Genomic DNA, 21,257 nt, shown 5'->3' with positions numbered 1-21,257 from the left:
GGCACTGTTATTGTTTGCAAACCTGTATTTCCAGATTGGGAACCCCCTGAGGGATGGGGCCATATCTAATTCTATGTTCTTCCAAGCTTCATTAACACAGTATCTGTACAATTACTGCATTAAATGTGTGGTGATAAACCTTGGGTTGCTCCTGGGGGCACTTTGAGACTCATTTAAAAGTTAGGACAAGAAATAGGGATTATATGAATGTCATCAGAAAAAGAATTGAAAAGTATGGATATGCTTTCTAAGGGATTTCAGAGAAAAAGTTCGGAGATTTGAAAACAAAAAAAAAAGTCAGAATAATAAATACAAGGTGGAGGAAACAGGTGAACGCAGTTACAAGGTACTTCAGTTATGAGATAAATCAGTCCTGAGGATGTAATGTAGAGTATGGTGACTATCGTTAATACTGAATTATATATCTGAAAGCTGCTAAGAGAGTAGATCTTAAAAGTTCTCGTCACAAGAAAAAACCTGTAACTACGTGAAGTGATGGATGTTAACTAGACTTATTGTGGTAATCATTTCACAGTACACACATAATGAATCTTCGTCATATAACAAACTTGTACAACGTTATACGCCAAGTATATCTCAATAAAACTGAAAGAAAAAAAAATAACAAGTATAAAGAGAAACTAGTAAAACACGCTCATTGGAATATATGTTTTTAGCCTTTAATACTTGAAACTTTTATTTTCAATCTCTTTTTATCAGGATGATTCCACTGAATTTTTTCTAATCTTACTTCTGAATAAAGGTTAAGTTGAAACTGGCAAAGTAATTACTTTAGATATTTTTAAATAAGAATCTGGTCCATTAATTTTTTTTTTTTTTTTTACTTTTCAGCATCTAAAAACATTTTTTGTTGTTGCACAGTGCCTGACCCACTGTAACAGTGTGATACTACTACTACTAATAATAATTTCTTTTAAAAATTCAGAAAGGAAAAGTAAAACAACTTTTTGAAAAATGGTCATGCCCGGCCGGACGTGGCTCAGCGGTTGAGCGCTGACCTAGGATCCAGGCGATCGGGGTTCGATTCCCGGTCAGGGCACACGCCCGGGCTGTGGGCTCGATCAATGACTCTCTCATCACTGATGTTTCTATCTCTCTCTCTCCCTCTCCTTTCCTCTCTCTGAAATCAATAAAAGGTATATTTAAAAGAATAAAATAAAAAATAAAAAATGGTCATTAGCAAATAAGTAAATACATTCATTAACTGAATAATAATTCCTAGAACCAGAATTAAAAGATGTTTTAACTTGTGAAGGGGTATAGGAAGCAGTCACAGACATTTGTTTATTGCCAAAGGCTTTCACGTAGGTTTTCATAACAATTCCACCACGTACATAATCACCCATGTTTGTCAAGTAAGACTGAGGCTAAAGAGATATTCAGACTTACACAATCAATAATGGACAAAGCTAGGTTTTCAAACCCATGCCTCTCTGAGACCTATGTTTTCATAAGTGCATTAAATTCAGATTAGTAAACCCCTCTCTTTGGAACACAGCTGATTTCCAATTGTGATTAGGCTAACAGTAAAGACATATGAACATCACTGCCAATTACCAGGTATAAACAGTAAGTCAACATTCCAACTTAGAAAATTATTAGAGCAGAAGCGGTAACTTAAGAGCGTGTGTATATATATATTTTGTTAATCCTCACCAGAGGATATTTTTTTCCATTGATTATTAGAGAGACTGGAAGGAAGAGAGGGAAGGGCAGAGAGAGAGAGAGAGAAACATTGATCTGAGAGAGACATACTGAGTAGTTGCCTCCTGCACGCAATCCAACTGGGGCTGGGGATTGAACCTGCAACCCAGGTTCGTGCCCTTGACCAGGAATCGAACCTGCGATCCTTTGGTGTGCGGGCTGACGCTTTAACTACTTAGCCACAACACCCAGGGCAAGAGTATATTTTTAAAAATATTAATTATTAAGCACTTCTATCTATATTAACTCGTTCAATCAATGTGAACAAAACAAAAGCTAGGGTATAAATGCCATCATTCCCATTTTATAATGAAAAAACATGTGAAACTCAGACATAAAATTACTTGCTAAATCACACAGCTGGAAAGATGGGCAAACAGAATAGAAACTAGAGACTTCCAAGGTTGCGGGTTCGATCCTTGGTCAAGGCACATACAAGAATCAACCAATCAATACGTAAATAAGTGAAACAACATACCCATGTTTCTCTAATCAATAAATTTTTAAAAAAACAAAACTTGAGACTTTACTTATTCACTTAACAATAAACATTTACTAAGAGAATACTGTGTCATGTATAGACACTATGTTACTCTTCGGTAGATTTTTAAAAATGGATATAACTTGTAATCCTAAAAGCCTTAGAACTCATGAGTTATAATATGCTAGGGTATGTACTATTAGAAAAGATGGAGGGGGCACTGCTATAGGATTGTTGTTCATTTATGTGGCATTGTAGCAATAACATCTCACACTACTGTAGCTGCAGTAGTTTAATATTTAGGCATGAATTGCTGCTAAATTTCTGTTTTATGTATAACAATGTTTGTTGCCCTTCTTTGGGGTACAGCAAAACTCCTTGTAGTCAAGCAATTAACTACTGCAGCCTGACACAAATCAATTTCCCATTCATTTACCCCGGAGTCTCAAACTATGCAAAAAGAAGGGATTCCTTCAAAGCAAGAGTAAAAAATTTAAAAATGGAAGGGAGCAAGGAAGGTTGAAGTCCAAATACTACATGTGAAAGATATATTAGAAAACGCTCTTCTGTGACTATAGCAGTAATAAATTAACTAAAATAACCTACTGATAAAAAGAAACAAAAAAACGTAGAAATAAACAAGGTCAGTGTAAAATGAACTCCTGTGTTGTAGTAACAGATACTGTTGTTAAATAAACCAGACTGTTTTTTTCTTTTTAACATTATTGGAAACAAACTACCAATTGAAGCGGGACAGTTTTAAAAGTCCAGGCTGCTTCAAAATGCTGGATTTAATAATCCCATCAATTTCTCCGGACCAAACAGTCCTGTGATTGCACATGGACTTCAGCCACTGCGGGCAGGGCTTTCCCAGTCGGCGGCCCTCCACTGGGACGCTCCCGAAGGGAAAGGACGGTGTAGAAGGCGAGGCGGGGGAAACCAAAGCTGTTAATACTGCGGAGAGAGGGGCCAGGCTGGGAGAGGAGGGATTTCTACCTACACCTACCTGTCTCCGAACGCGAGGGAAAACATGCACGAGGGAAGGGAGATCAGTACCGACCACCACCTTCCAGAACTGAGATGTCCGCGTTTCGGTGGAGAGACTCAATAAATACAAATAATAGGAAGGGCAAAGTTAAACCACTCTCTGCAGTGTTTGTGGCTTTTAAACCTAATCAAGACCATAGCCGTTTTGCTCAGTGGTTAGAGCATCGATCCCAAGACAGAAGGGTCCCGGGTTTGATTCCGGCCAAGGGCATGTACCTCAGTTGCAGGCTCCATCCCTGGTCTGGGCGCATGCAGGCGGCAACCAATCGATGTCTGTCTGTCTGTCTCTCTCTTGCTCTCTCACTCCCTGCCTTCCACTCTCTCTGAAAAGCAATGGAAAAAATATTCTCATGTGAGGATAAAAAACAAACAAAAAAAACTAATAAAGGAGAGCAAATAAAATAAAATAAATTTCAAACATATTTCCAAAAGGAAGATTATTTGAAGACTATCTTTTGCATCACACTCCCGTTTTATACCTCTACTTTCCCCTTCAGATACCTATGATGGGGCTAAAAGTCTGCCAGAAATAGTAGGTGGAACATGCTGTGGTTAAGGTTAAAACTAAGAAAGAAAATGTGCATCTGTTTTGGATTGAGAATTTTCAATAGACAATCCTAATGTGGTTTTGTGAGTCCCCCTATAATTACAACCACAGGTATATACAATCCACTCTCACGAACACTCCACTACAGCATCATGCGTGTATGCATGAACCTGACTTTCCCACGAGAGCTGTCCTTTAGCTACCTCTATCTCTTCAGGCCTCCGTTCTTAGGAGGCTGAGAGAATGCAACTTGGTCCCAACTACTCGATTTTGTAGGAAATAAAATCATAGCTAGTGTTTACTTAGTGCTTAGTGCAGAGTGTTGGGTAATCTGAAAAGCAATTGACATACCCTATTTTGGTTCATCCTTACAACCAAACCAAACAAAGTCAGTATAAGTTTTATTCCCCTTTTCTGTATTTGAAAGATATATAACCAGCAGGAGATTGCGTGGCTCATAGGTGGAGTCATAAGTATAAACCAGAGACTATGTCTCCAGAACCCATAAGGTTTATCACTAAGATGTACTGCCTATTTGGAGTCTTAATGTTATTGTTTACATGCTCCCAAGACAATGGGTAAGATAACTATGATATAAAAAGAGAGTTACCGTTCAAACATTAAAATGAAAAAAAAAAATACCATCGTTGAATAACGAAAAATTCTGAAATTCAAGATGTATCAGCTGTAGAGTAATGAAGCACAAACGTAAGCTCATAGGTTTGGGCAAATAAGTGCTAAAAAGGCCAGATTTATTTCTTGTGTCAGATATAAGGAAGCTAAATTTCACCTGGAAAGCATAATTTTTCTGACATTAAAGATAGCCAGATGTTATCACATGAATCCTTAAGTGGCAGTATATCCTAAGCAGCATTTGCAACATCAGTTGGGCTAAACACTGGTTATTTCTTATGTCTCTTCTCTAGGAAAACCAGTGGAGGAATAGTAAATGGAACATTTAACACTTAACATGGTAACTGTGTAATAACCCAATTAAAAATTGAACTAAGAATCAGGTATTTCTCAAAAAAAAAAAAAAAAGATATATATATATATATATATATATATTTGGTAAATAAATATACGGTAATGGTAAATAAGCACACAAGTTGATGCTTGACTCATAGTCATTAGGGTAATGCAAATCAAAACCAAAAAGTGACACCACTTCACACCTACTAGGATGGCTATAAACCAGTAAGACAGATAATAAAAGTATTGGTGAAAATGTGGAGAAAATGTCACTTGCTATTGTCTGAATATTTGCATCCCTCTAAAACTCATGTTCGAATCTTAATGCTCCTAGGAGGCAGGGCCCTTGGGAGGCGCTTAGGTCAAGAGGGTGGAGCCCTCCTTAATGGAATTAGTGTTCTTATAAAGGAGACCCACAGAGACCCATTGCCCCTTTCACCGTGGGGGGTACATAACAAAAAGGCACCTGGATCTATGATCCAGGAAGTGGGTCCTAACCGACCATCACACCAAAGCTGCTGGCACCATGATCCTGAACTTCCCGGCTTCCAGAACTGTGAGAAATACATGTCTGTTGTTTCTAAGCTACCCAGTGTGTGATATTTTGTTATAGCAGTCTGAATGGACTAAGACAGGGTCCTTCTACACTGTGAAAATGTAAACTGCTTTGGAAAATAGCCCCTCAAAAGGTTAAACAGAGTTACCATATGACCCAGCTATTCCAATCTCATGTACCTAAGAGAAATGAAAACATCTGTCCTCAAAAAAACTTGTACATGGATGTTCACAGCAGCATTATTCATAATAGCCAAACAGTTGGAAACCACCTAACTGTACCTCAACTAAGAGATAAATAAAATGTGGTATATCCGTACAGCAATATTATTCAGCAATAAAAGGAAATGATGTACTGATACATGCTACAATATGATGACTCTTGAAAACATTATGTTAAGTAAAAGAAGCTGGTCCTAAAGGACGCCTATTGTATGATTCTATTTATATGAAATGTCAGAATAGGCAAATCTATAGAAACAGTGGTTGCCAAGAGCTGGAGAACAAGAGAGAGGGTTGTGGGGAATGGGAAGTGGCTGCTAATGGTATGGGATTTCTTTTTGGGAGACGAAAAGCTATAAAATTGATACAAGCTCAAAGCTGAGCTTGAGAAACACTATGATGAGGCCTTTTAAATCTAGAAACATTGAAGCCAGGTGTTAACAACTGTCTTCCTTGAGCATAAGAGAGTCTCACTAAGGCAGAATTATATCATGATGTATCTACCCAAGTAACTTAGGGATCACTTCAAGGCTGAATGAGCTAATCTATCAATGATTATTTAAATATTTTTGAATCCTAGGTCTTTTGAGAAAGTGTTGAAAGCTTTGAATTAGTTAGGCATGGTGTTGCCCTGAGGAATCTAAATAATTTCATTAGACATTAGAGGAGGGCTCTCCATGACTGTGGTGAAACAAGACAACAGCAAGGTCACTCTATAATCCTGAATAAAGGCTTCACAAGGAGGGAGGGGGGAATGCTGTCAACCCCAAAAATGACCAAACATGGTCCTCTCCAGGCAACAGCAGCGACTACTGCTTCATCTCCAATGATGACTCTAGCCTCTCTGTTCCACTAGCTTCCTAGGTAAAAATTAAGATGCTCAAAAGCGAAATTGCCCCTGCTTTCTGACAGTACCTAAGCCAGAAGAGACTCCTCACTTTTTTTTAACAGCAGCAATTTCTTTTTTCTAAAAAAATATCCTTATTGATTTCAGAGAGAGGAAGGGAGAGAGAGAGAGAAACACCAATGATGAGAGAGTTGTCACTGATCGGCTGGCTGCCTCCTGCACGCCCCCAACTGGGGATCAAGCCTGCAACCCAGGCATGTGCCCCGACCGACCGGGAATCGAACCTCGATCTCCTGGATCTTAGGTTGATGCTCAACCGCTGAGTCATGCCCGGCCAGGCCTCACTTTCTTTAAACCTCCCTAAAATCACCTTACCCAAATCTTATAATAAGCTCCACATGACTCCCTCTTTCTGAGACGCTCCATGGTTTTCCAACGTATAGCTCTCCCCTGCTGCAGTAGTAAGCCCAATTTTGGCAAAAACGTGTGTTCCTGGTTGTATCCGGCTGATGGGAATCAATGATATCATAAAACACTTGTACTATGTTGTTAATAAGAGCATGTATAAAATTACTGTATGTATATTCTGACTTCATGTTCTCATTATAGATACATGCGTGTGTGTGAATACATATGTACACATACAAATGACAATTACATTGATACAAGACAGACAGTGGCTACACACCAAAATGTTGAGAGGAGTTGTCTCTGAATGTCAGTATTATTTTCCTTTTTTCTTTTCTGCATTTCGTATTTTCCTTCAAAAAGATTGTATATAATTTAAGGAGAGGAGAGAGAAGTAAAACTCCCTTCCCAAAGAATACATTATGAGGAAGGAATCTCATATTCAAAATAGTCAAGATGTAAGGTTTTCAAACTTTAGCACGTTAGAATCGATTGGGACACTCACTGAAAAGATTCCCGGGTTTCATCCCTTGAATGCACTCCAGAAGCTGTATGTTGGGCCTCAGGGAATTCAGACCCATACGGTCTGAGCAGCAACCTTGAGAAACGCAGCTTTTTGGAGACACTGGAACTTGAAGGATGTGCAGGTTGACAGAGGAAGGAGAGGACTTTCCAGGCTAACAGAAAAGCATAAGAGCCTAAAAGCATGACATGCGTGTGCCGGGGCTGGGAGTGAGCCGTCCGATGCACCCAGGGCTCTCCGGAAACCCGAGGTGACCAAACTGCTGGACTGAGGGCTCCTTCAGAGAGCAGCTGGAAACTGGGCAGGGTTGGAAAGGTAAGACAGGCGTATATATTTCACTCAAGTTCCCACCCACGCTGCTGACGTCGATCAGCCATTCACTGGTTTCTTCCATTTTTATCCACAAGTTTTTCAGGAACCACGTCTATGTTTCTCTTAAACATTTTCCAACAGCAATTTTTATTTTTTTGACCCTATTGTTTTTACTTTCCTAAGAACTCATTTTTCTTTGTTTATGCTGCCAGTCTGTTGAAAACCTACCACCAGCCACAAAGGAAACACAGAAAACAAGTTTAGAAGTCCCCTCCTGGGCATCAATATGACTCAAGAGTATAAGCATCACAATCTTCCAATATCATGTTAACGGTTTAAAAAATATATGGGATTTTCCAATGAGTAATCTGATCTTTCACTGTGTCTAGAAATTTTCAAGTGGAAAAGTGTTTCTAACTTTAACCATTTGAAAAGGGAATTTTTTATATTAAAAACGAATAATTCGGGCTCTTGTCTATAATACAAAGTAAATGTCTCCTTTACAGTTAAAGGAAACTTCAAACAAGCTTTCATCTTACTGATGACAACTGTTTGCCCTAAAACATACACACACATCCCAAAAGAAAGACAAGTATTTTAGTTGGAAAATACCCCTCAAATTTTTATGTCCTTTAATGTAGGTGACAGTAAATGGTTTTTGTTAAAACCATCAATTTTTCAAGTAAACAGAACCCCAAAAGCAAAAAAAGCAATTCCTTTAAAACTAAGAATTTACCAAGAGATGTCCTATTCTATTACAAAACTATTGTGAATAAATACTACTACTGAAAGCGAGGCCACATAATGTACTTGTATTGACATTATCTCAGCAGAAAAGGGAATTCAGAGCTTATAATCATGAGAAACACATGCTCCTTTCGGTTGATGCGGAGTAGTTTTCAGGAAACCCACATTTCAATGAAAAAAATGCTTAGTCCGATACTGTTTCAGACTTAACTTGCTCTCACTACTGGAATGCCTTTTGGGTAGGTTAATGCCAAAATTCCATTTTAATAAATGGCAATTTTGATCATGCATAAATAATCTTACTTTTTCTTCTTTTCGTGTCTTTGAGTTAAGTACCTTGATTATGATTGCGTAGGCAGAGCACGGTGCTTTAAAGCCTCATAGACTCGGCTCAAATCTCATTCTGCCACCTACATTGGATAAACTCATATACTTTTTAGGCCTTTGTTTTCTTGTATGTAAATAGAAGTATCACCTACCTCATAATACTGTTGCAGGGATTAAGAGAGAAGGAAAGAAATTCTGGTGGCAGAACTGCCCAAGGAGTGAGATTCTCTTTTGATTAGAGAATAATCCACAGCAAACGGTAAGGGACAGTTAGAAGAAAAATAAAGGAACACAAAATTGCTCTGCATAAGAAAGTAAAAAGAGTCTTAAGATTCCACAAGCAGCTGAGAGGGAAGGAGAAAGGGGGCCCTGATACAGAAAAATGCTGGGGAGAGAAAGGAGAGACTGTCACCCAAAGAGAAAAACTGACAAGAAGTTCCCTGCGGCCAACCAGTCTCTTGATAAAACAAAGATGCCCCAAGTTCTAGTTTATGGTCCCCCCACTCTTGTACTCTAATATAAATCTGCCACATTTCCACCCCTCCCCCAAACAGAAAGGAGCAAGTTTGTTGGATAAAACTGCCTCGTGGAAAGACACAGCTGTCTTGGGTAAAGTCCTATTAAACGTCTGTTAACTACAGCTGCCTTGTGTGAAGTCGTGTTTTGAGGAAATCAAGGAAGGTGGGCTGTGTTCCAGATTTGAACTGACACAAGGTAATGAAAAGGGAACAGCTGTAAGAGACAAGACACATGGGCAGGCTGGGAAATTCAGCAGAAACAGAGAAACAATGCAAGTGATATCTGGAAGAAAATTAAACCTCAAAGATATTGGGAAACAGAGGTAAGAAGCAGGGTTATTTTACTTAAATATCATGGGACAGAGTGACCTCAGTAGGCTGGAGGAGGAGGGCGAAAGCCAGGCTGCTAACATCTGGTTACAGGCCAAGCTTTGGTTGGCAGTCAGTAGACTCAGCTGTCTTCCCTTATGGAGGTACAATGGATTGTAACAGATACTAATGTTTTCATGCTTCTTACAAATATCAAGGTAAAGAGGCAAAGTTAAAAAGCTAATATGAAAGTTGTATTTTACCCAAAATAGTCAACCAAGTCTGTAGAAACTGTCTGGTTGATATGGGGAGGAGGGAGAGGAAAACTTACCCTCAGGAAAAAACAGGCATTTATCAAAGCCCACGTGTAACTAACTTCACATCATAGGTAGGCGATCAAAGATTTTTTTCCCCCATCAAGCCTAACAGGGGCAAACTGATTTTGAGGAAGGCAATTGAGCAATTTGGGCGGGGGCGCTTAATAGTTACAAGGCTTAGAATCAACATCTCTTTTCTGCAGTCTGAGTGCTCAGGTCAGTTCCCTTTTGAGCCATTCTAGCTACAATATGGCCTTGGCGAATAAACGACGAATTCCTACGCTACTCCGTGTTAACGAAGAACGGTTAGTCATTTATGTTCTGATGCTAGAGAAACTTAAATGAAACTTTTCCACTCTTCAAAGTATGGATACAAAAAAGAAAGAGAAAGGAAAGGCTGGCCGCGTTCCTCAGGTAAACAGGTGCTGCAGGACGAGGGGCGGCCCTGCCTTCAGGGGGGCGGGGGGGGGGCTGCAGGCAGCGAGCCCGGGGGCGTGGAGGACGCGCCCATCGCAGGGGCTATCAGTGCACGGGCCCCGCGTGGCATTCGCTCCATTTAAAGTGTCAAAATTAAAACGTATGGTAGCTCCATACGTTTGAAACAAATCAAGGGACTCTGTCCAACTGCAGTCCCCTTATTACTGAGAAGCAAGGGGAGTAACCGGGCGGCAGGAAAGTCACGAGGCAGCCTCCCACACGCCCCCAAGTCTCCCCAGTGCAGGGGGCTCTGCACAAGGTCCGCTTCTACAGAGACTAAGGCTTGAACCCCGGAGCATCCCGCCAAAGAGCAGAGACCCCTCGCCAGCTTGACCGCTCCCCAACCCCGCTGCGCCCCAGCCACCCAGGGCTTGGTCGGGTGGCTGGGGTGCAGAGCGTAAGCCCCAGCTCCTTTCCCGAGCCCGGTTCCCACCCGGAGCCAGCCCCCCAGCCCTCGGCCACCCGCGCCTACCGTGCCCCATGGTCCTCGCGGGCTCCAGCCTGCCGGGCGCGGGCGGGCGGGCGGGCGCTAGGAGGCGCAGGCGCCCGGGCCTCTATTTGTAAACACGCTCCACGTGCGCTCGCCCGGCCCCATTCGCATCCGGCTCCCGGCACCCCGGACGCTCCGTTTTCTCGCGAGCCCTCCAAGGGGCCAGTTTTATTCCCGCCGAGCCTGGAGGAAGCCTGGCTCTCGGAGCCGGCCCCCTGGGAGGACGGCCAAAATAGGGTGAGCTCTACCGCCCCCTCCCGGCCCGCGAGGCTCTGGGCCGGCTGGCGACGCCGGGCCCGCGGCGGAACCCACCCGGCACCTCGAGCCGCCGCGGCCGCCGGCCCCGCCCCGCCCCCCGCCCGCGACCCCGCCCCCGGCCGCGCGCGCTCGCCCGCTCAGGCCCCGCCCGCGCGGCGACACAACGTTCGTGCGGGGGCGCGCGCGTGCACCCTAATCCCCCGCCTTCCGGCTCCGGCGGCGACGCTGGGTCCAGGCAGCCGCCGCGCCGCCCGTGTCAGCCTCCCCCCGGAGACTCCATTTGCCCCCGGGGCGGTCCGGCGCTGCGCAGGCGGGCGGAGAGCGATGCCCCCCGCCCCTGGACGGGCGTCCCCCGGGCCACGCAGCCGCTCGCCCGCAGGCTGGCTGCGGCGGTGACACCCCGGTCGCCGGTGGCCGCGGCCGGACCCGGGCTCCCTCGGCGAGAGCGAAGACGCCCCGCGCCCGCGCGCGCCCTGCGCACCGCCGCCCTCGCCGCCCTCGCCGCCCTCGCCGCCCCGCTGCGCGCCGGCCCCTCAGTCTCGGGAGGTAGGCGACCGGGTCCCGCTCTGTCACTTTAGGTAATGAATGCCTGAGCGCGTTATTTGTCGTATTTAGCCATCACGTGGATAGGAGACGCTAATTTTTTTCAACATAGTTTCAGGATAGATGTGGGTAATGCCGCAGACCCTGATATTGGGAAAAAAATGTGTTTTTTGGTATTTTCCTTTAGGTTTCGGAGGCTCCGAATACCTCTGCAGCCCCCCACAGGACCTGCAGTACTTCTGTTGGCCCACCGAGGACCCTCCTTCACCAGGATTGTGTATAACATCGTCCCTGAGCCGCCCACCCCATACCCTCCACCATGAGCCCTGGGTTCCACCGATGAAGTTTTTCGATGCTTGCTTTGATCATGTGACACCACCTATTGTCTACCCCATTTGCTTTCCAGTTGTTAAATACATTAGGTCTAAGTCTGTGTCGTGTTAACGTACAAAGTTTTCTGCCTGCCCTGTCCGCCTTCCCTTTTTTATTTTTTGCACCGCTCGCTCCTGTCCAGCCTGCCTTACCTTATGCTTGCTTATGATTTTCATAGCCACTCACTTGCCTGTCCCTGTGACTGTCCTTGCCTGGAGGAGGCAGCACTCCACTAAGTGCAGGGCCTGAGAGTCGGGATGAGTTTTCCCATTATATTTTCCTATATGTCGTGTATGCAAATCCTCTCTTAAACTATTTATTTGCCAGCACATTTCCCAAAATACTTCCTCCTGAGCCTTAGTCCTTTAGCAAATAACCTCACCTGTAACGACGGCAAGAAGAATTGAGTTTGCAGTAAGACTGTTTTAGAGAACTTGCTGGTCCAGTATTGGTTGCAGTCTCCACTGAGATTGTAGTTCATGAAAAAAACCTTAAACTAAATGAGGAGGAAGGAAGGTAGATGATAGGGTTAATTGGAGCGGGTACTTGTTGAGGAATTTTGTAAGTTTTCAAACAGCAAAGTGAGAGTCACATACGCCTTGCCTAGAAATTGGCCAGCATGCTATCCATCTAGGTCCTGGGGGAACGGGAGGGATTTTTAAAACCCCATTTTCTAGTCTTGTTGTGTTCAAGTCAAGGTGGTTAAATATCTTGTTCTAGGAATCGCCTAAAATATTAGACACTAAAATGTTGGGGAAACGTAAGCGTGTGGTGTTGACAATTAAGGACAAGCTTGACATTATTAAGAAGCTTGAGGAAGGCATTTCTTTCAAAAAACTTTCTGTGGTGTATGGAATTGGTGAATCCACAGTTCGAGATATTAAAAAGAACAAAGATAGGATAATAAACTATGCAAACAGCTCAGATCCTACAAGTGGGGTATCCAAACGTAAATCTATGAAGTCATCAACATACGAGGAACTGGATAGAGTTATGATAGAGTGGTTTAACCAACAAAAAACAGATGGGATTCCGGTGTCCGGAGCGATTTGTGCAAAACAAGCCAAGTTCTTTTTTGATGCTTTAGGGATGGAAGGCGACTTTAGTGCATCATCTGGATGGCTAACTCGATTTAAGCAGCGCCATGGTATTCCAAAGGCTGCTAGTCAAGGAACAAAATTAAAAGGAGATGAAACTGCTGCCAGTGAATTTTGCGGCAACTTTCAGGAATTTATTGAGAGAGAGAATCTACAGCCAGAGCAAATTTATGGTGCTGATCAAACTGGGTTATTCTGGAAATGTTTACCATCCAGGACATTAGTTCTTGAAACTGAGCAAAATACTTCTGGTTATAGGTCAAGCAGAGAGAGAATCATCATTATGTGTTGTGCAAATGCCACAGGTTTACACAAACTTAATCTTTGTGTTGTGGGAAAAGCAAAAAGACCCCGTGCGTTCAAAGGAGCTGACCTCTCAAACTTTCCTGTCACTTATTTCAGTCAGAAAAGTGCATGGATAGAACATTCTGTGTTCAGACAGTGGTTTGAAAAATACTTTGTGCCACAGGTACAGAAGCATTTGAAATCCAAGGGGCTTCTAGAAAAAGCAGTACTGCTTTTGGATTTTCCTCCAGCACACCCAAATGAAGAACTGTTGAGTTCAGATGATGGCAGGATAATTGTGAAATACCTGCCACCAAACGTCACAAGTCTAATTCAACCTATGAACCAGGGAGTTCTAGCCACGGTAAAAAGATACTACCGAGCAGGGCTTCTCCAGAAATACGTGGATGAAGGAACCGACCCAAAAATGTTTTGGAAGAACTTGACGGTGTTGGATGCAATTTATGAAGCGTCAAGAGCTTGGAACATGGTCAAATCTAGTACCATAACCAAAGCTTGGAAGAAACTTTTCCCTGGCAACGAAGAGAATTCAGGTATGAACATTGATGAAGGAGCCATTTTAGCAGCTAACTTAGCAACGGTTTTACAGAATACAGAAGACTGTGAACACGTTGACATTGAGAATATTGATCAGTGGTTTGACTCTCAGAGTAGCGACTCAAGCTGCCAGGTCCTGACGGACAGGGAGGGTGCTGAGGACCAGCCTAAGCCTGCTGAGCAAAAGCCTTTCAACAAGACTAGAAAAACAGAGGTAAATCCAGAAAAGCACATTAGCCATAAAGCTGCACTTGAATGGACCGAAAATTTGCTGGATTATCTAGAACAACAAGATGACATGCTTCTGTCTGATAAGCTGGTATTACGGAGACTGAGAACGATAATTAGAAGAAAGCAGAAAATCCAAAATAACAAAACACAATAACGCTCTTACGGGTTTCAGTGTATTTGCATCTTTGTGACTTTATCTGCAGTGGAACTTGATTGTCTTGCTTGAAGTGCTGTGGATTTCAAGGCCAAATACATTTTATAAATGATTTTAGGATTAGATGTCATTTTGGGTTACTTAAATTACTGCTCTTTAATGTCAATTCTAGTAAGTGAGCATTGAGATGTAACTTGTCTGTCCTTTGTTTCTAATGTGTGTTATACTAATTAGATCATAAGGTTCCTGAGGCCAGGGATCTTGTGTCTGTTTTGTGCCTGAATTTCATTGTGTCTAATAGACGACCATGCACACTGTAGGCAATCAATAAATCTGACTTAAAATGAATTTTGATGACTTTCTATGAGCTTCAGTTTCCAAATTGAAATGTTGGGGGTAACATTTCCATTACCATGATTTTTCAGCCTGCTGAAATTTTTGGAACTCAGCAAAGATTATGCTTGAAGTATTTCACTGTGAGAGCAGAGAACTAAAGGAAAACAGTCTAAACCCTTAAGTATGACATCCTGTACCAACAGTATTGGGGCACTCAGCAATTCAGGTTGGCCATCTCCGAGTATAATGAAGGAAGATGAACTAGGTTAAGATGCCCCCCAAGGCTTGCACTGCACTTTAATTCCACCTGACAGTAGGGAGGGTTTCTTCGTACTGGGGAAAAAAATAGATTTCAGTTCCCAAACCATTGTGATGAGAAGACGTAAGGGTTAAATTTTGTTATCTGTCATTTTGATCCTTTATTAGTTAAAGGTATGTCAATAGGTTTTAATAAGCTATGTGATACTTACGTAACACTTTTAAGCTTAAAGTATATAATTTTCTTTCAGATAGCCTGTTTTTCTGTGAGAAATACTGAGAATACAAGCAGCATATAATTTGTGGACCCATGAACAATGGACTGACATTAAATAGAACGTGTGGAAGGCACTGTAGAACAGCATCAGCTGCTGTGTGACCATGGCAAGTTTCTCAATCTCTCTGTAAAATAGGAGTAACACCTGCCCTGGAGAGTTTTTGTGAGGAGTAAATGAGTTAATGTATGAATTTTAACTAATATGGGCTTAGATCAGATCCTGACTCAGAAGTAGTCCTTTCTGAGTGTTAGCTACTGTTACTGAGTTGCATAAATTAGGAGTTTCAGAAGTGTGGTGAACAGATCTAGCACGTGACTCAACCGTGATGCTGCTGCACTGGGAAAATTCTTTAGATGGAAATGAGATCAAAGAGATTCAAGTAACTAGTTTCTGTTGAAATACAATAATATTTATTTCAGTGAAAAATGAAAGGTTAATCCAATTTAGAAATCATTTTCTGACCATCTGCTGCTAGGCACAATGAGGTATGTAGGTATGCGTAAGACATCTTAGGTTGAATTATAAAAATATAAGAATGGAATTGTAATTTATTTGCTCCTGCTAATAAATAGATATTGGCTTTGTTCATAAAAGAGACTCTATGTTACTAATATTGGCATAATTCACTTAAGTAATAAAATACCTTTAAAGTAGATAAGATAGCAGTAAGCAGACACTTGAAATATTTTATCATACTAAAGTAACACAATCAGTAGAAAATCAGAGCAAAAGAAATGTCACAGGCGACCCTGGTTATAGTAATTAGTCCCAGGCATATAGGCACACCTCGGAGTTACTGTGGGTTCTGTTCCAGACCACAATAAAGTATCTCAGTAAAGCGAGTTGTGTTGCTTTTGTTGGTGGAGGGATCTGCCTTCAGTTTGTAAAAAATGTAACATCTATGAAGTGCAGTAAAATGAAGCTCAATAAAACAGGTATGCCTGTATTTACTGCTTTTCTTTTCACAGAGCTTTTTGCTTCCCCCCCCCAGAAACTTCTCACTTCAATCATGACATTGAAGTGATTTGATGCTGTGTTTTATCATAAGTGCTAGTATAAACTGTGTTCTAGTTCCATAATTAATTGTAATACAAGAATCTTTCCTCTTCCTGGTATTGTAATACATGAGTATACAATTCATATCCTCTAGGAAGATGAATCATGCTATCTTAGGTACCACATGCTCCTTATATGTATCCTAGTTTGATAAGCACAGAAATAATGTGCTCTCAATATGACTTTTTGCACCTTAAAGATGATATCCACAAATTCTGGTGATTGGTTACCATTTATAAAATTGCCTGTTTTTTAGAGGATTTGAAAGACTGACAGATCTCAGACCAAATGGAAAGTGTTTGGCAGCTAAGTACACTTTTTAAAAAAATGTATAGTGGTATTTAAATTTTGTAATTCAATCTCAGAGTAATACAGGGTCTGATTAGGAAGCTTTGAGCGCTCAATAAATAATAGAGTCAACAGGGCCCAGATCAGTAACCTCAGTCAGTCTAAGCAGAATTAGAACATTATAGTGATGCTCTTGTCCTGGGAGGACCATGGTGGGCTAAAAGGCACAGATAACATGAAGCAGGACACAGCTACTCAGGTCACAGGCTCAGGCACTCTGAGCCTGACACAAAGTATACAAACCGGAGTTAGGACCTGCACTCTAAATTCAGCCCTCCTCGGGATGGGCTGTGTCCACTCATCACCTTAGCATTTTCACGAAGTTCACCTTTTCTCATTTAAATGTATACTTTACATCCTAAACAATAATACCTGCAATATCACAGGTGCTGTGTGCCAGTTGTGGTCTTTCTCTTGTTCAAGTTAAAGTAAATATAAAAAAATTTTTTTCTACAGCTTGACCATCTGTAACCTAAAATCATCTGGCATACCTCAGGGGTGTTCTTTGAGAAACACAAACAGGAGTAAGGTTGTTGAAGGCTAAGAGACTGAAGTGCAAACACCGGCTTCTCTGCTTTCTCCCTAGATAACCTTGGCAGCTCTCTGAACTGTCCTGAATCTCGGGTTCTTCAAATTTTAAAGGGTTGCAGGTTAAATAGACACATTCCAAGCACTTATAAGCTTCAGTTATTAAGCAACCCTATGGCTATTCATTGAGAACCCTTGGTCTCTAGGCTTGGCCTGGAGAGTCACAGCCCTCTCTTCCAGTGACTGAGCAGACCTCCAGGGGCCATGGGCAGCCCTGTAGAGGTCTAGGATATCACTTCATCACTGGAAATGCTGACTGGGGTGTCTGTATATGTGAGAGGGCAGTTGTGAGTCCCCCAGGTTCCTAGGGCTACAGTGTATGCTGTCAATTAACATGGGCCCATCCATAAAAAAAAAAAAACACAAAACAAAAACCAGATGGGGCCTGCTCTAGCTGCAGTTTAGGAAAACAGGGCTCAAAGAAAAAGGGGTTCTTCCAAGCAGCTGAAGGCACACTTGTGTGATGATGAGCTCATATCCCAGAAGCAGAAATGCAAACTGCCTGTGAAGTGCAGTGGGGGAAATGGGAGGAGCAGACTTGCACCCCATCACCAAGCAGCACCAGCAGTACCAGCAGCATTGTCCCCCATCTAACAGGTGTCCTGGGGTCACTGGGCCTGGCTTGCTTAGCAGTGTTCTGGTGTCCATTGGTTGTCCCTGAGTAAGCGTTATAGTGCCCCCTTCACTCTCAAGTGTCCCAGTTTAGAAGAGCAATTGGATGGTTTCCCTACCAGTGACCTAGAGAAGGGAGTTGATCTGCTTAAAGTCACACAGTCACCAGCGGCCAAGAAGGGAGTAAACATTGCTTCCCTCAGCTCCAGACAATGTGGCCTAGTGACCAAGGACATGGGCTCCCTTCAGACTGTGAGCCTCCAAGGGCTAGACTGCAGTCTCAGTCCATCTTCATTCTAGAGCCCAGCACAGCACCTGCCTCCTCGACACAGGTGGAATGGCCCATAGTGAAATCTTTCTCTCTTGGAGGACAGGAATACTCCCAGTTCATGTGCTGAATGTTGGCTGCATGCCAGGCACAATCCTGGGTGTTCCACAAATCAATGTCTATTTTGTGATCCTCAACACCAATCCTGTGAGCTATAGTACTTCACCCATTTCAGAGGGAGCCCCCAAATGGAGCTGGCAGAGACCCAACCAAACATTCCTGTCTGAGACAAGGACAGAGATCTCAGCCCTTGCAGGAAGCTGTGGGCCAGGCTGCAGGAATCCATGAGGCACTCAGCCAAGGCCTTCCTTAAAACCACTATTAGCATCCAGAAATGTTCTGGGTGCAATTCCAGAGATTGCATCCAATAGTTTTATTCCCCAGGCAGCTGAATTATCACCATAAATCCATCAGGCTCAGAAAATCCTTGAATGAAGCTCCATGCAGCTGATAGGCATGTCATGAAGGCCTGGGGCTGGAGGGTGGATCTAGCTGTGCCTCCACCGGTCACCAGGGCGGCCAACATCCTTTCCCCATAGAAATCTCTCTGCTTGTGTGTGTGTGTGGCGGGATGGGGGAATGGGGGCTGGGGGGTGGGCATGGTGCCAGGTCCATCCCTGTTCCTGGCTTTTCGCTGTTTCTCTTCACCCAGGTTTCCCCAAGCTCCAAGGCTGCCTGGCTCACAGGCCCATGTCAAGAACATATTTGTTTAGTATAATTTGGAAAAACAGAAACAAAAGGTGCTATAAATGCATAGTGAAATGTATAAGGCATCCTGGCTTTCACTTTTGTGGCCAACCTAAAGATGGATTTGAACATATTTAGTGTAATTCCTTTTATGGAACTTTAGTTGTGATTTATGAATATCCCTAGAACTTTGAACATCCATCTTTGGGGATTTTTTTTTAATAGTGATTCTGTAATGAGATCATCAGCTATTACCACTGTAACTAATTAAATCTCAGAGATATGATGTATTAGAGTTATTATACAGATATTAAAGAAATCAGTGAGATTTTGTAACATTAAACTTTTTTTTTTTAAGTTAGAAGAGAAAAATTGACTGTAAGACGCAGCCTCATTAACCTATAAAGTAACCTCTGCCAAAGTGCTTTTTTTGTCAAGGGAAATCTTCACAGCTGTACTTGTAACCAAATCACATCTAATTTCTTCCAAGACAAATAGAAACGATACCTAATTCTTTCCTACATTTCAGAATATGTTGATTTTCTGGAACTTATTTACAAAGAAAATAATTACTTTTGAGCCTAAAACAAGACCAAGTAAACTTATGACAAACAGTTTTTCTCATCTACTGAAGCAATTAATTTTTTTAAAAAGTCATATAACAGAATAAAGTTTTATCAAGATACTTCTTTGTTTCTTAATGAGAAATGTCTGAGACTATATACATAAATTTGATGTGTTAAGATGACAGAGAACTGAGATTTTTAAAAATTCTTTTTGGCTTTAAAAATTAAAAGTTGAGTTAAATAGGAGTTTTGGTAATCAATATGATCTTAGCCAAGCTAACATACTTTAAGCTATTTCAATGTAGTAATTACAACACAAACCTGACTCACAAAGTATGACTGTATTTTAAAACAATATTGTTACTGTGGGACAGTGTATAGAGATAGCACTTCCATTTTGTGTTAATCAGCTTTTTGGGGCCATTTGCCAATTTACTTTAAACATTTGGGGGAGTTTGTGTCCTCTCAGTGTATTAATAAGACATTTCACCAATAGCACATAAATACCTAAATTACTTTTCTATAAAAGTAGAGAATGCAGGGGTTTTTTCCTGCACTGTATGGATATTCAGAACTGTAAATTAGAGTTGTCAGTTAAATTGGCACAATATATAATAAAAACATTTCTACCATTGAAAAAAACTACACTTCATTGATTCTAAAGAGATACATTTTTGCTCGGCTGGGCATGGCTCAGTGGTTGAGCATCGACCTGGGACCCAGGAGATGGTGGTTCGATTCCCGGTCAGGGCACATGCCTGGGTTGCGGGCTCGATCCCCAGTCGGGGGCATTCAGGAGGCAGCCGAGCAATGACTCTCTCATCATTGATGTTTCTCTCTCTCTCTCTCTCTTCTTCTCTGTGAGATCAATAAAAATATATTAGAAAAAAAAAATAGATACATTTTAATACCTGTAAAATCAGGATACTTCTTACAACCAATAGCATCTTACAATTATAATTGATTATTTTACATACCACTCAGAAAGCATTTTTGTCTTTCTGAATGGTATGTAAAATGTCTTTGAGAGTCTGTGAAATATGATAAAGATTTTTGGTGTAAATATTGCCTTCCTCTTGAAAGTAGGACTAAAAATAATGGCATATATGAAAAGCTTCCATATCGATTTATATTAATAAAAGCATAATTATGTATTACATATAAATATGCAAAAGTTAGGTACTTAAAAGATAATCTAGCTTCAGTAGTCTTATTTCATAGTACTATTAATTGCTCATAGTACTATTAACTGCTCATGCACAAACACTTATGTTTCACTAATTTAGGAGAAAAGATAATCCTTTTAATTTGTGCATTTTTTTAAAAAACATGCTGCTTTATTTTATTTAAATATATAAAATAAATTATAGAGCTTTCAAATTGTGGCCAAATAATGGTCTTGCTGTCCATACTTCTGAATTATTTGTATGTAAATTAATCTTGGTAAAAAGTTTCTGGATCATTCAAGAATAGCATGTTTTCCTTGTATATGTGTTCTATCCATATAACATACCATAATAGGTTTTTATTTGTTTTTCTATAATTTATTCAGATTTCCTTAATTTTTAACTTAAAATCCATTCCAGAATCCCACCCAGGATACCACACGGTACTTAGTTTCCATATCTCTTTAGGCTCCTCTTGGCTGTAACAGTTTCTCAGATTTTACTTGTTTTTGATGACTTTGACAGTTCTGAGGAGTCCTGGTCAGGTATTTAATAGAATGTCTCCATTCCATAACCTTTTGTTGTTGTTACTTGTGCATTTCTTGCTTACTCTAACACAAAGTAGACTGTGAAAGTGCTATGATTAAAGATACCTGATAAGAAATGAAAGTATAAAAGAGAGAAAGATAAATTTTGATGAGAATCTGGAAAG

At 41.5% G+C, this 21,257-nt stretch overlaps 1 protein-coding gene across 1 annotated transcript; it reads left to right on the top strand.

Moving 5' to 3' along the window:
* The first annotated feature begins 11,592 nt into the window (after positions 1-11,592).
* Positions 11,593-14,670, top strand: TIGD2 (tigger transposable element derived 2). Its single transcript, XM_016203223.2, has 2 exons — positions 11,593-11,660; positions 11,813-14,670. The coding sequence occupies exon 2, from the start codon at positions 12,745-12,747 to the stop codon at positions 14,320-14,322; it is 1,578 nt and encodes a 525-aa protein (XP_016058709.1). The 5' UTR covers positions 11,593-11,660; positions 11,813-12,744; the 3' UTR covers positions 14,323-14,670.
* Positions 14,671-21,257: the final 6,587 nt, after the last annotated feature.

This window comes from Miniopterus natalensis, chromosome 1 (assembly GCF_054644295.1).
Source record: "Miniopterus natalensis isolate mMinNat1 chromosome 1, mMinNat1.hap1, whole genome shotgun sequence".
NCBI classification, from domain to species: domain Eukaryota; kingdom Metazoa; phylum Chordata; class Mammalia; order Chiroptera; family Miniopteridae; genus Miniopterus; species Miniopterus natalensis.
The sequence above is the reverse complement of the archived record's forward strand: the minus strand, read 5'-3'. Positions and strand labels throughout refer to the sequence as shown.

Excerpts from the sequence above, each read along its gene's own strand:
- TIGD2 (XM_016203223.2), top strand. The coding sequence starts at position 12,745 with ATGTTGGGGAAACGTAAGCGTGTGGTGTTGACAATTAAGGACAAGCTT.